At 36.1% G+C, this 15972-nt stretch overlaps 1 protein-coding gene across 3 annotated transcripts in view; it reads left to right on the top strand.

Moving 5' to 3' along the window:
• col18a1a (collagen type XVIII alpha 1 chain a) overlaps positions 1 to 15972 on the top strand; it is a 209535-nt gene that overhangs the window by 143898 nt on the left and 49665 nt on the right. For all 3 annotated transcript variants that reach the window (XM_062067588.1, XM_062067589.1, XM_062067587.1), the window contains one exon: positions 4883 to 4954. In XM_062067588.1, coding sequence (XP_061923572.1) covers positions 4883 to 4954 — 72 coding nt within the window. The remainder of the gene's footprint in view (positions 1 to 4882; positions 4955 to 15972) is intronic.

Genomic DNA, 15972 nt, shown 5'->3' with positions numbered 1-15972 from the left:
ACATTCACATCAAACCTTGCACACAACATATGTGACTCATCACAATTAAACCCAAAGTGTAGCGTTTGTCGCCCTCTGCTGGTTACATTTTACATAAATAATGTAAGTTGTGTAGTTTACATCAATAAAATAGGTTTAGTGTTAATACATTCACACAATAAACTACAGATGTTTACGCATATAGACATTAAATAACATTCACATCAAACTTTGCACACAACATATGCGACTCATCACAATTAAACCCAAAGTGTAGCGTTTGTCGCCCTCTACTGGTTACATTTTACATAAATAATGTAAGTTGTGTAGTTTACATCAATAAAATAGGTTTAGTGTTAATACATTCACACAATAAACTACAGATGTTTACGCATATAGACATTAAATAGCATTCACATCAAACATTGCACACAACATATGTGACTCATCACAATTAAACCCAAAGTGTAGCGTTTGTCGCCCTCTACTGGTTAAATTGTACATAAATAATGTAAGTTGTGTAGTTTACATCAATAAAATAAGTTTAGTGTTAATACATTCACACAATAAACTACAGATGTTTACGCATATAGACATTAAATAACATTCACATCAAACATTGCACACAACATATGTGACTCATCACAATTAAACCCAAAGTGTAGCGTTTGTCGCCGTCTACTGGTTAAATTTTACATAAATAATGTAAGTTGTGTAGTTTACATCAATAAAATAGGTTTAGTGTTAATACATTCACACAATAAACTACAGATGTTTACGCATATAGACATTAAATAACATTCACATCAAACATTGCACACAACATATGTGACTCATCACAATTAAACCCAAAGTGTAGCGTCTGTCGCCCTCTACTGGTTAAATTTTACATAAATAATGTAAGTTGTGTAGTTTACATCAAAAAAATAAGTTTAGTGTTAATACATGCACACAATAAACTACAGATGTTTACGCATATAGACATTAAATAACATTCACATCAAACATTGCACACAACATATGTGACTCATCACAATTAAACCCAAAGTGTAGCGTTTGTCGCCCTCTACTGGTTAAATTGTACATAAATAATGTAAGTTGTGTAGTTTACATCAATAAAATAAGTTTAGTGTTAATACATTCACACAATAAACTACAGATGTTTACGCATATAGACATTAAATAACATTCACATCAAACATTGCACACAACATATATGACTCATCACAATTAAACCCAAAGTGTAGCGTTTGTCGCCCTCTACTGGTTAAATTTTACATAAATAATGTAAGTTGTGTAGTTTACATCAATAAAATAGGTTTAGTGTTAATACATTCACACAATAAACTACAGATGTTTACGCATATAGACATTAAATAACATTCACATCAAACATTGCACACAACATATGTGACTCATCACAATTAAACCCAAAGTGTAGCGTTTGTCGCCCTCTACTGGTTACATTTTACATAAATAATGTAAGTTGTGTAGTTTACATCAATAAAATAGGTTTAGTGTTAATACATTCACACAGTAAACTACAGATGTTTACGCATATAGACATTAAATAACATTCACATCAAACATTGCACACAACATATGTGACTCATCACAATTAAACCCAAAGTGTAGCGTTTGTCGCCCTCTACTGGTTACATTTTACATAAATAATGTAAGTTGTGTAGTTTACATCAATAAAATAGGTTTAGTGTTAATACATTCACACAATAAACTACAGATGTTTACGCATATAGACATTAAATAACATTCACATCAAACATTGCACACAACATATATGACTCATCACAATTAAACCCAAAGTGTAGCGTTTGTCGCCCTCTACTGGTTAAATGTTACATAAATAATGTAAGTTGTGTAGTTTACATCAATAAAATAGGTTTAGTGTTAATACATTCACACAATAAACTACAGATGTTTACGCATATAGACATTAAATAACATTCACATCAAACATTGCACACAACATATGTGACTCATCACAATTAAACCCAAAGTGTAGCGTTTGTCGCCCTCTACTGGTTAAATTTTACATAAATAATGTAAGTTGTGTAGTTTACATCAATAAAATAGGTTTAGTGTTAATACATTCACACAATAAACTACAGATGTTTACGCATATAGACATTAAATAGCATTCACATCAAACATTGCACACAACATATGTGACTCATCACAATTAAACCCAAAGTGTAGCGTTTGTCGCCCTCTACTGGTTACATTTTACATAAATAATGTAAGTTGTGTAGTTTACATCAATAAAATAGGTTTAGTGTCAATACATTCACATAATAAACTACAGATGTTTACGCATATAGACATTAAATAACATTCACATCAAACCTTGCACACAACATATGTGACTCATCACAATTAAACCCAAAGTATAGCGTTTGTCGCCCTCTACTGGTTAAATTTTACATAAATAATGTAAGTTGTGTAGTTTACATCAATAAAATAGGTTTAGTGTTAATACATTCACACAATAAACTACAGATGTTTACGCATATAGACATTAAATAACATTCACATCAAACATTGCACACAACATATGTGACTCATCACAATTAAACCCAAAGTGTAGCGTTTGTCGCCCTCTACTGGTTACATTTTACATAAATAATGTAATTTGTGTAGTTTACATCAATAAAATAGGTTTAGTGTTAATACATTCACACAATAAACTACAGATGTTTACGCATATAGACATTAAATAACATTCACATCAAACATTGCACACAACATATGTGACTCATCACAATTAAACCCAAAGTGTAGCGTTTGTCGCCCTCTACTGGTTACATTTTACATAAATAATGTAAGTTGTGTAGTTTACATCAATAAAATAAGTTTAGTGTCAATACATTCACACAATAAACTACAGATGTTTACGCATATAGACATTAAATAACATTCACATCAAACATTGCACACAACATATGTGACTCATCACAATTAAACCCAAAGTGTAGCGTTTGTCGCCCTCTACTGGTTAAATTTTACATAAATAATGTAAGTTGTGTAGTTTACATCAATAAAATAAGTTTAGTGTTAATACATTCACACAATAAACTACAGATGTTTACGCATATAGACATTAAATAACATTCACATCAAACATTGCACACAACATATGTGACTCATCACAATTAAACCCAAAGTATAGCGTTTGTCGCCCTCTACTGGTTAAATTTTACATAAATAATGTAAGTTGTGTAGTTTACATCAATAAAATAGGTTTAGTGTTAATACATTCACACAATAAACTACAGATGTTTACGCATATAGACATTAAATAACATTCACATCAAACATTACACACAACATATGTGACTCATCACAATTAAACCCAAAGGGTAGCGTTTGTCGCCCTCTACTGGTTAAATTTAGCGCCACGTGTATTAAAAGAGCATCGATCGATAGGGTTGCTCTCAGACAAAAACGACCATGAATACAAAAGACATCACAAAGTCAGCAATTTCAATACAAAACAAACTAAGTTTCTTAATGCACAATATCGACTTACTAAGACTTGACCAAGTTTCGTGATGAAGCTTTCACGTCCGGATTTCAACCGTTGTTGCTGCTTGTTTAGAACACTGTGTCCGTCGCTTAAAAGGTCAGACAGGAAACAATGACTCTTTTCAGTAGTGTTTGTGGTCATTGTCCTGTTGGAACACCCAACTGCGCCCAAGACCCAACCTCCGGGCTGATGATTTTAGGTTGTCCTGAAGAATTTGGAGGTAATCCTCCTTTTTCATTGCCCCATTTACTCTCTGTAAAGCACCAGTTCCATTGGCAGCAAAACAGGCCCAGAGCATAATACTACCACCACCATGCTTGACGGTAGGTGTGGTGTTCCTGAGATTAAAGGCCTCACCTTTTTTCCTTCAAACATATTGCTGGGTATTGTGGCCAAACAGCTCAATTTTTGTTTCATCTGACATCACATGGACAAAGATAAGATATTCTGGAGGAAATTAAAATGTTAACATTGCTGTATGTATACTTTTGACCCAGCAGATTTGGTCACATTTTCAGTACACCCATAATAAATCACTCTATCACAAAAAAATAAAAGTTGTAGAAATTATTGGAAACTCAAGACAGCCATGACATTATGTTCTTTACAAGTGTAGGTAAACTTTTGACCACGACTGTATATTTGTTTTACTTGTTTTTTTAATACATATAAAGCCTCATGATCTGAATATGAGAATGAAAAGTATGAACTGTTCTAATCAATAGCTTACTTTTTTAGTAAGTAACAAAATGAGCAAATGCATAAAATAAATCATTGTTTCTCAATTGTTTTCTATTAATATCCGTACCCAACTCTCTGCTCCCACATTAAATAGTATCATAAGTACACCTCTGCATACAATTGTATCCTTATTAACATTTAAGAAAACAAACAAAAAAAGATATGGATCAACTTACAACAAAAATAACTTTGTTAACATAGTTATTTTAGTCTGTAATAGAACAGAGTCAAAGGGCATCATTTTGCCTTAATTTGAAAAAAACTAAATAAATAAATGGAACCATTCTATAATTAAAAAAAAAAAAAGTAAATAATAATCAATCAAAATTTATCAGCAATATTAATTTAGGAGCACAATATATACAACTTATAAACTACAAAACAAAAATGAGTAAAACATTTTTTATTTGTTTAATCAAAATTAGGAAGTCAGAATGCATTGCTACAATGAGCACGTTTTGTAGTGCAAAGCTTTTCAAAGCGGGGTTTTAAGCATGATACTGCATGTTACTTATAAACCAACCCGATAAGCCTGCTTCACTACTTGTAAAGGACTGGAATAAAGTAATAACATTTGGACCTGAACTAAAACACAAACAAATGTGTGATTGCTCTCAGGCCTCGGGAGAAGGAAGTGGCGATGGAGCAAGCAGACCATTGAATCCAGTCAGAGAGAAGCACACATGGACGGTAAGGATTTGTATTTATAATGAAGACGGTACTTGATATTTTCTGAAATGGGTGTAAAGAGTTGACATGCAGTACATTTGTGCCACTGTCCAATGGCAGTTTTGACAGACACTGACAGAGGTCGAACTTCAATGCGACATACCTCATTTTCTGATTAGCTTTACCATTTTCAGAAAGTCTATAACACAGGTGCTCACACTTTTTCTGCAGGCGAGCTACTTTTCAATTGATCAAGTCGCCGGGATCTACCTCATTCATATATATAATTTATATTGACTTATTTATGAAATATGTGTTTTTGTTAACAAGTTAAAGGTGTTTAATGATAATGCAAGCATGTTTAACACATATAGTTAATATTGTTAATAAATTAAAGGTGTTTAATGATAATACAAGAATGTTTAATACATATAGTTAATATTTTTAACAAGTTAAAGGTGTATTTTGTAGCGTCCCGGGAGAGTTAGTGCTGCAAAGGATTCTGGGTATTTGTTCTGTTGTGTTTATGTTGTGTTACGGTGCGGATGTTCTCCCGAAATGTGTTTGTCATTCTTGTTTGGTGTGGATTCACAGTGTGGCGCATATTTCTAACAGTGTTAAAGTTTTTTATACTTGCACCCTCAGTGTAACCTGTATCGCTGTTGATGAAGTATGCGTTGCATTCGCTCGTGTGTGCGTACAGAAGCCACACATTTCTTGTGACTGGGTCTGAACAATATTAGAATGGATGAAAAGCGGACGTGACGATAGCTCGTAGAGTACGTTAAAGGTTCATTTGTTCAACCTTGGCCCGCGGCTTTGTTCAGTTTTAAATTTTGGCCCACTCTGTATTTGAGTTTGACACTCCTGATCTATGACTAGCTTTTTAGCAGAAGGTCCTCGTGGCGGGCACTCGAACGATGGTCTTACTTAGCTGGTATGGACGTGGTTTCAGAGTGTTTTTGGGCGCAGTGTTAAGGAGCAATTGAATTGTATCATGACTCCTATGTTGGCAGTCTTGGAATAAAGATCCTAAAAGAAACAGCAACAGTATATGCGCCAGACAACCTTGTGTTAGTAAAACACGATGCATCCCAAAAGAGACACGGCAATCTGTTCAGTTCTTGTACACAAACAAGAACAAAAATAGAAGCAAGCGAAACATTCCTTTGGGAGTGATAGAACGTCAATGTAATATTGGCTTCCCCATCCTCAGTGATGACATTTATTTTGGTATTTGGTCTCTTTTTCCATTTCCTCTTCCATTTTCTCAAGTTCTGTTTTGTCACCGTGTCTCCTCGTCTCTGGTTTACGTCCCTTTCACACTGGCACACAATCAGACACCGACACCCACTCGTATCTTCCACCCTGAAGAGCCACAACTGTGTGCTCCAGATTAGGAACAGCAAGAGGTAAGACTGCAGACATAGTGGGAAGGTCGATACTGCAGTAACTTCTTGTCAGGACAATAAGGATTCTGCACTGATGCACTTTTACAAGTGGGGTTTCCATCTCTATAATAGTTGTTTATTGGCATCCTATAAGAGAAGCCGTGTTGACGATAACAGCTGGTGCACAATGCCTACCTGCCCACGTTTTTCCATGAGTCGAATATCTTATCCAGTCTATGTGCAACTTAAGACAAGTCTGGGCGAATGCAAGGAAGAGAGGGTCTTTCCATTTTGTCATTCCGGAATTTGTAGAAATGGGAGGCAAAGATGCACAGGAGACCCTGAACAATGCCGTGGCAGTGTTCTCTTCAAGAGAAAGCCCCCTTTATGGAAAATGCATCAATCAGGGTTGTTGCTGACTGAGGCGAAAGAAATCCCACACAAACACGATCTGATGGATTATTTTTGTATCTTATTTGACTTACACAGAAGTCATAGTAAACGTGTCTAGTAGTGCTACTTTTAGTCATACTAACTTTTGCTCAAATGTAATGTGTTGTGTTCAGTTTTATTAAATTGTGCGACAACCAGACTGCAATGGGATGTTGAGTCTGGAGCAGAGCTGGGCAAAATATGTGTCTGAGGGGCCAAGGTCAATCAATCAATTAATGTTTATTTTTATAGCCCTAAATCACAATTCTCGCAAAGGGCTGCACAAGCCACAACGACATCCTCTGTTCAGATCCCACATAAGGGCAAGGAAAAACTCAACCCAGTGGGCTGTCAATGAGAATGACAATGAGAAACCTTGGAGAGGACCCCCCTCTCTCTTGGGGAGATTAGATGCAATGGACGTCGAGTGGGTCTAGCACAGTGGTTCTTAACCTTGTTGGAGGTACCGAACCCCACCAGTTTCATATGCGCATTCACCGAACCCTTCTTTAGTGAAAAATAAAATGTTTTTTTTTTTCAAATTCAAGACAAAGTTATATGTTTTTGGTAACACTTTGGTATGAGGAACATATTCTAAGTAACAAAGACTTAATTTAGAGTGTTTTGGACACTAAGGGAACATATTCTAAGTAACAAAGACTTAGTTTAGAGTTATTTGGTTAGGGTTAGGGCCAGAGTTAGGGTTATAATAAAGCCATGCCGGATAAGGCATTAATAAGTACTTAATAATGATTAGTTAAGAGCCAATATGTTACTAATTTGCATGTTAATAAGCAACTAATTAATGGTGAATATGTTCCCCATACTAAAGTGTTACCATGTTTTTTTACTGGTGCACAAAATGAACCGTGCATGAACATCACCTTGTTCAAAGAACAAAACCAACACAGTGCATAAACTCACAACAAATTACACACCTGCAAATCAGTCTGACTTCTGCTGTTGTCGTATCCGTAATACAATAGGGAGAAGTTTTTATTTACTCGATGAGTCGGGTGTGTTTTGACCTCCGCCGAAACCCTGAGCCTGACTCAACGAACCCCTAGGGTTCGATCAAACCCAGGTTAAGAACCACTGGAAGAGCATAATATTATGAAAGTCCAGTCCATAGTGGATCTAACATAATAGTGAGAGTCCAGTCCATAGTGGGGCCAGCAGGAGACCATCCCGAGCGGAGACGGGTCAGCAGCGCAGAGATGTCCCCAACCGATGCACAGGCGAGCGGTCCACCCCGGGTCCCGACTCTGGACAGCCAGCACTTCCTCCATGGCCACCGGACCTGTGCCCCCCTTCCACAAGGGAGAGGGGGGCAGAGCAGAAAAGAAAAGAAACGGCAGATCAACTGGTCTAAAAATGCGGTCTATTTAAAGGCAGGAGTATACAAATGAGTTTTAAGATGGGACCTAAATGCTTCTACTGAGGTAGCATCTCTAACTGTTACCGGGAGGGCATTTCATAGTACTGGAGCCCGAATAGAAAACACTCTATAGCCCGCAGACTTTTTTTTTTTTTGTGTGTGTGTATGTGTGTAGAAAATTCTATGTACACATTAAGCTGTACAAATCTGATGTTCAGTATGTGTGTTGGGGTCTCTGTTTTTCAGGAACACTAATACCAAAAGTCACGATGTCCGATAGAGTTCTAAAAAAGTTATGACAGACCACCTCAAAAAAAAAGGAATGACATTTTTACATTTTTTTACCGAATAGGACACCCAAAATGTACATGAAAATAAAGACAGCCGGATTTACAATATTAACTATGAACAGTAAAACACTGAATATTAACAACATATGAACGTTGCCCCTCTTTTACGTCTCAGACCAGCTCCTCGATAGGTATGTATCTTTTACAATCAAGCAAAACACAACAAAAATGTAAAAAAACAGCAAAATATGAATGCAAAGTGTAAAAAAAACACCTACAATATGGTATATTATCACGTAAAAATCTGCTTCTGCGTCCGTTTCTGACACTCGCGTTTCGGGCTGGCTGCTCTGAAAACAAACCCCACCCATTCTACTTTGTTTGTTGTCTGAGCTGCTGTGACATAGATTACCGTAATAACTCGAATATCACTCAAAAGCACAGATTTCAACCATTGAATTACTTTCTATAGTTCAAGACTTACGGTCATTTAAAAACAGTACTGAACATCATAATGGCGGCGTCAATTTTGATGGTAAAGGTCTAAAAAAATTATGTAGAGCGTCCGGCAGGCCGGATTGAAAATCTTAACGGGCCGCATGTGGCCCGCTGGACGTATTTTGTCCAGGTCTTGTCTGGAAGATGCTTTTTTTATACTTTCATTCATAAATATATGTATTGTTTTATAGTTTAATGCAAGTGAAGCATTGCTAAAACCTTCATTTATGGAATCTGCTAAAGTAAAAGTACATTGAAGGCCTACTGAAACCCACTACTACCGACCACGCAGTCTGATAGTTTATATATCAATGATGAAATCTTAACATTGCAACACATGCCAATACGGCCGGGTTAACTTATAAAGTGCAATTTTAAATTTCCCGCGTAACTTCCAGTTGAAAACGTCTATGTATGATGACGTATGCGCGTGACGTCAATGGTTGAAACGGAAGTATTCGGACACATTGTATCCAATACAAAAAGCTCGGTTTTCATCGCAAAATTCCACAGTATTCTGGACATCTGTGTTGGTGAATCTTTTGCAATTTGTTTAATGAACAATGAAGACTGCAAAGAAGAAAGCTGTAGGTGGGATCGGTGTATTAGCGGCTGGCTGCAGCAACACAACCAGGAGGACTTTGACTTGGATTGCAGACGCGCTATCCGACGCTAGCCGCCGACCGCATCGATGATCGGGTGAAGTCCTTCGTCGCGCCGTCGATCGCTGGAACGCAGGTGAGCACGGGTGTTGATGAGCAGGTGAGGGCTGGCTGGCGTAGGTGGATAGCTAATGTTTTTAGCATAGCTCTGTGAGGTCCCGTAGCTAAGTTAGCTTCAATGGCGTCGTTAGCAACAGCATTGTTAAGCTTCGCCAGACTGGAAAGCAGTTACCGTGTAGTTACAGGTCCATGGTTTAATAGTATTGTTGATTTTCTGTCTATCCTTCCAGTCAGGGGTTTATTTCTTTTGTTTCTATCTGCAGTTAAGCCCGATGTGCTATCACGTTAGCTCCGTAGTTAAAGTGCTTCGCCGATGTATTGTCGTGGAGATAAAAGTCACTGTGAATGTCCATTTCGCGTTCTCGACTCTCATTTTCAAGAGGATATAGTATCCAAGGTGGTTTAAAATACAAATCCGTGATGCACAATAGAAAAAGGAGAAAGTGTGGAATCCAATGAGCGCTTGTACCTAAGTTACGGTCAGAGCGAAAAAAGATACGTCCTGCACTGCACTCTAGTTCTTCACTCTCACGTTCCTCATCCACGAATCTTTCATCCTCGCTCAAATTAATGGGGTAATCGTCGCTTTCTCGGTCCGAATCGCTCTCGCTGCTGGTGTAAACAATGGGGAAATGTGAGGAGCCTTTCAACCTGCGACGTCACGCTACTTCCAGTACAGGCAAGGCTTTTTTTATCAGCGACCAAAAGTTGCGAACTTTATCGTCGATGTTCTCTACTAAATCCTTTCAGCAAAAATATGGCAATATCGCGAAATGATCAAGTATGACACATAGAATGGATCTGCTATCCCCGTTTAAATTTTAAAAAAATCATTTCAGTAGGCCTTTAAGGAACACATGTAATTCCTGCTTTAAGCCCTAGGGCTGCACAAGAGATAAGTATCTGAAACAATCATAAACTTGTACTTCCATATACAAAAAGAGTGCAGGCGTCCAATAAAGTTGACAATTACAGATACAGGTTACATGTCAATGGCTCCTAGAGGCCACCCTTCGAATAAAAGTTTAGTAGAAATACCCCCATGGGTAAGAGTCAAACCTTCATCGTTGTATTTAATTGACAAGTGACATGTTGAGAAGGCATGCACTAAAATAAAAAAAAATGGAAGTTTTAACACTGAAGTACTTTCATCACCAAGGAAACTGGATATCTTGCTTTTAGACTCTGTAGGTCATGTGGTTCAAATCCATCAACGCCATGTAAGACGCCTTAGGGCCGGCCACCCATTGCCCTCTGTTATGATAGATGAATGGGTGAATGTCACATTATTATTTGTGTCCAACGAAAAGTCAATAATGGTCTTGTCAAATTCTTAGCATAGTCATTGCTACGCGACACAGCGAGGGGGGATTTAGGTTCTCAGGGGAAAAAAATATCTGGTTAATTATCAACTGTGGCTTCACGTTTCCCGCTTCAGTTCACAGGTGACATTAGAGGTGTCACCAGTGAAGAATGAGTTACAGACGAGTGTTTGTGTGTGTGTGTGTGTGTGTGTGTGTGTGTGTGTGTGTGTGTGTGTGTGTGTGTGTGTGTGTGTGTGTGTGTGTGTGTGTGTGTGTGTGTGTGTGTGTGTGTGTGTGTGTGTGTGTGTGTGTGTGTGTGTGTGTGTGTGTGTGTGTGTGTGTGTGTTCTTGTATTTCTACCCTTTTGAGACATCAACAAGGAAAAGTAGCTTCCATATGAGGACCGGAGAACAAGTTAGGACCAAAGTCATGGTCCCAATACGGAAAACCATTGCATCTAATAGAGAATGTCTCATTTGCACCCCTGGTGGTGACATCTGTCAAAATGAGGGTGGTCCCAAAAAGGAGGGATTTTTCAAATTGACTGTGTCGCTTTTAAAAGTGCTCCCCCTCTGGTCAACATATGAAATAACAAGTGTGTGTAAGAAATTTAAATGTGTGCCCTTTGGCCAAAAATGTAATAAATATGTAAATAGAGACATACTGTAATAACTTGAAGTAAATAATGAAGATTAACAACCAATTACAAACAAATATTTCCCCCCAAAAATTAAATAACTAAAAGCAGTTTTTTTCTCACAATGTGTCGACTTTTTTCTTATAAAATTGGGAACAAGTTCTCATATTCTTTCTGTTTCTGTAATATTGCAATATTTTCTCGTAAAATTCAGACTTTTTTTAATGTAAAATTATTACTTTTTAATGCAAAATGGTGACATTTGTTTATAAAATTCTGACTTGTATCACAATATTGCCAATGTTTTTGTTGTTCTTGTAAAAAATGTTTTTGAGTAAAATGATGACTTTTGTCATAATTTTGCCATGTAAAATTCCGATTATTATTATAACATTGCCAACATTTTTAAGTTTTCTTATGAAATTTTAACTTTTGTAGAGTAAAATTACAACTCTTTTCATAACATTGCCAAAATGTTAAGCTTTTCTTAAAAATTTGGGACTCTTATTGAGTAAAATTCCAACTTTTTTCATAATATTGCACAAATGTTCAGTTTTTTTCTGTAAAATTTTGACTTGCGTTGAGTAAAATTCCAACTTTTTTCATAATATTGCACAAATGTTCAGTTTTTTCTGTAAAATTTTGACTTGCGTTGAGTAAAATTCCAACTTTTTTCATAATATTGCACAAATGTTCAGTTTTTTTCTGTAAAATGTTGACTTGCGTTGAGTAAAATTCCAACTTTTTTCATAATATTGCACAAATGTTCAGTTTTTTCTGTAAAATTTCGACTTGCGTTGAGTAAAATTCCAACTTTTTTCATAATATTGTACAAATGTTCAGTTTTTTCTGTAAAATGTTGACTTGCGTTGGGTAAAATTCCAACTTTTTTCATAATATTGCACAACTGTTCAGTTTTTTCTGTAAAATTTTGACTTGCGTTGAGTAAAATTCCAACTTTTTTCATAATATTGCACAAATGTTCAGTTTTTTCTGTAAAATTTTGACTTGCGTTGAGTAAAATTCCAACTTTTTTCATAATATTGCACAAATGTTCATTTTTTTCTGTAAAATTTTGACTTGCGTTGAGTAAAATTCCAACTTTTTTCATAATATTGCACAAATGTTCAGTTTTTCTGTAAAATTTTGACTTGTGTTGAGTAAAATTCCAACTTTTTTCATAATATTGCACAAATGTTCAATTTTTTTCTGCAAAATTTTGACTTGCGTTGAGTAAAATTCCAACTTTTTTCATAATATTGCACAAATGTTCAGTTTTTTCTGTAAAATTTTGACTTGCATTGAGTAAAATTCCAACTTTTTTCATAATATTGCACAAATGTTCAGTTTTTTTGTAAAATTTTGACTTGCGTTGAGTAAAATTCCAACTTTTTTCATAATATTGCACAAATGTTCAATTTTTTCTGTAAAATGTTGACTTGCGTTGAGTAAAATTCCAACTTTTTTCATAATATTGCACAAATGTTCATTTTTTTCTGTAAAATTTTGACTTGCGTTGAGTAAAATTCTAACTTTTTTCATAATATTGCACAAATGTTCAGTTTTTTCTGTAAAATTTTGACTTGAGTTGAGTAAAATTCCAACTTTTTTCATAATATTGCACAAATGTTCAGTTTTTTTCTGTACAATTTTGACTTGTGTTGAGTAAAATTCCAACTTTTTTCACAATATTGCACAAATGTTCAGTTTTTTCTGTAAAATTTTGACTTGCGTTGAGTAAAATTCCAACCTTTTTCATAATATTGCACAAATGTTCAGTTTTTTCTGTAAAATGTTGACTTGCGTTGAGTAAAATTCCAACTTTTTTCATAATATTGCACAAATGTTCAGTTTTTTCTGTAAAATGTTGACTTGCGTTGAGTAAAATTCCAACTTTTTTCATAATATTGCACAAATGTTCAGTTTTTTTCTGCAAAATTTTGACTTGCGTTGAGTAAAATTCCAACTTTTTTCATAATATTGCACAAATGTTAAGTTTTTTCTGTAAAATTTTGACTTGCGTTGAGTAAAATTCCAACTTTTTTCATAATATTGCACAAATGTTCAGTTTTTTCTGTAAAATTTTGACTTGCGTTGAGTAAAATTCCAACTTTTTTCATAATATTGCACAAATGTTCCATTTTTTCTGTAAAATTTTGACTTGCGTTGAGTAAAATTCCAACTTTTTTCACAATATTGCACAAATGTTCAGTTTTTTCTGTAAAATTTTGACTTGCGTTGAGTAAAATGACGACTTCCTTTATAATACTGCCAAAATTAAAAGATTTTCTTGTGAAATTGTGACCTTTTTCTTTTGAAATTCCAACTCATTTTTCACAACACGCTTTGTTATATTTGCATAGTATGTATATATTATTAATGTTGTAAATACAAATCTTTATATATCTAGAAAGGGTGGTCCTAAAGAGGTAGGCATTTTCCTCGGGTCTCAGGAAGGTAACAAATACAAGATGTGATGTGTGTGTGAGTGTGTGTGTGTGTGTGTGTGTGTGTGTGTGTGTGTGTGTGTGTGTGTGTGTGTGTGTGTGTGTGTGTGTGTGTGTGTGTGTGTGTGTGTGTATGTTTGGGAGGGGGTTATCCATTATTTCCTCCCTTTTCTCCATTTTTACAATAAGGATTTGAATGATTGCCTGCTTTCCCCAGACTTCACTTTCCAGTTGAAGGGCCATTTACTTGTGTGTGTTAAAAATGGATAACAGAACCAGTGTTTGTTTTATTTTGTTTTTTGGCTGCTTGTTTCTATGAAACGTATCTTAAGGTTGAGTTATCTGAAAACAAAAAAACAAAAACTTGATTATTGCCCTTCAAACCCTGAAAGACACCCACAATGAAAAATAGGTCCAACTGGCTTGGCATGCATAGAATAGAATTGAGGGTAGATATAGTTTTATTATAGTTAACAACAATATTACTGTATTTTTCAGACTTTAAGGCATATTTAAAATCTTTTCATGTTCTCCAAAATCAACACTGCGCCTTATAATACACCTAATGTACGAATTAATTCTGGTTGTGCTTACCAACCTTTAAGCCAGGGGTGTCAAACTCATTTTAGATCGGGGGCCACATGTAGAAAAATCTACTCCCAAGTGGGCCGGACTGGTGAAATCACGGCACGATAACTTAAAAATAAAGACAACTTCGGATTGTTTTCTTTGTTTAAAAATAGAACAAGCACAAATGAACAAATCCTAATGTTGTTAGGTTTTTTTTACACTTACTTGTTGCGGTTAAGCATTTATTTATATTTTCTGAATAAATTATGTGATAAATTGGTGTCTATCAAGATAAAAAAATATATCAACATCAAATTACAGGATGTTATTTATGTAGTTTGATCATTTTCCCTCGACTGATGTACTAACATCATGTGGTTTATTTTGTACAAAGACACAAAGAATTGCTATTGCGACATCCAGTGGACACATTTAGAACAGCTGTTTCTTTCATTCAAATATTTTAGGTTCATTTTTATACTTAGCAAACTCACCCCGCGGGCCGGATAAAACCTGTTCGCAGACCTGACCCGGCCCTCGGGTCGTACGTTTGACACCCCTACTTAAAGCTATTTTATTTGGTACACGGTGTAATGATAAGTATGACCAGTAGATGGCAGTCACACATAAGAGATACTTGGGACTGTAAGATGACGCGAGCAAAGCAAACCCAAAACTTTGATGTTTCTTTGAAAATATAGAACAAAATTACACACGGCGCTCAATAATCCGTCAAAACCTTTTAGTACGACTTTGGTAAGCATTAGAGCTACCGTAGTCAGATGTACTGCGCCTAAACATACGGGTATTATTAAAGTGTGTGTATAAGGACTCCAAATTCGCAACTTTTAGGAGACATTATCTGGCGTTTTGTTTCGCAATGTTATGCAAAACCAACTTCTCTTACCCATTGGTACCATACTTGCCAACCTTGAGACCTCTGAATTCGGGAGATTGGGGGGGCGGTGGGAGGGGGGGTGGGGTTGAGGTGGGCGGGGTTTAATGGTAGCAGGGGTGTATATTGTAGCGTCCCGGAAGTGTTAGTGCTGCAGGGGATTCTGGGTATTTGTTCTGATGTGTTTATGTTGTGTTACAGCCCGGATGTTCTCCCGCAATGTGTTTGTCATTCTTGTTTGGTGTGGGTTCACAGTGTGGCGCATATTTGTAACAGTGTTAAAGTTGTTTATACATCCACCGTCAGTGTGACCTGTATGGCTGTTGATCAAGTATGCCTTGCATTCTCACATATGTGTGTGTGAAAGATGTATATATTATGTTATTGGGCTGGCAAGCCCCCAATATTATTGTCCGGGCGGAAATCGGGAAAAATTCGGGAGAATGCTTGCCCCGGGAGATTTTCGGGAGGGGCA

The sequence above is a fragment of the Entelurus aequoreus genome, linkage group LG13 (assembly GCF_033978785.1).
Source record: "Entelurus aequoreus isolate RoL-2023_Sb linkage group LG13, RoL_Eaeq_v1.1, whole genome shotgun sequence".
Taxonomy (NCBI): Eukaryota; Metazoa; Chordata; class Actinopteri; order Syngnathiformes; family Syngnathidae; genus Entelurus; species Entelurus aequoreus.
The sequence above is the reverse complement of the archived record's forward strand: the minus strand, read 5'-3'. Positions and strand labels throughout refer to the sequence as shown.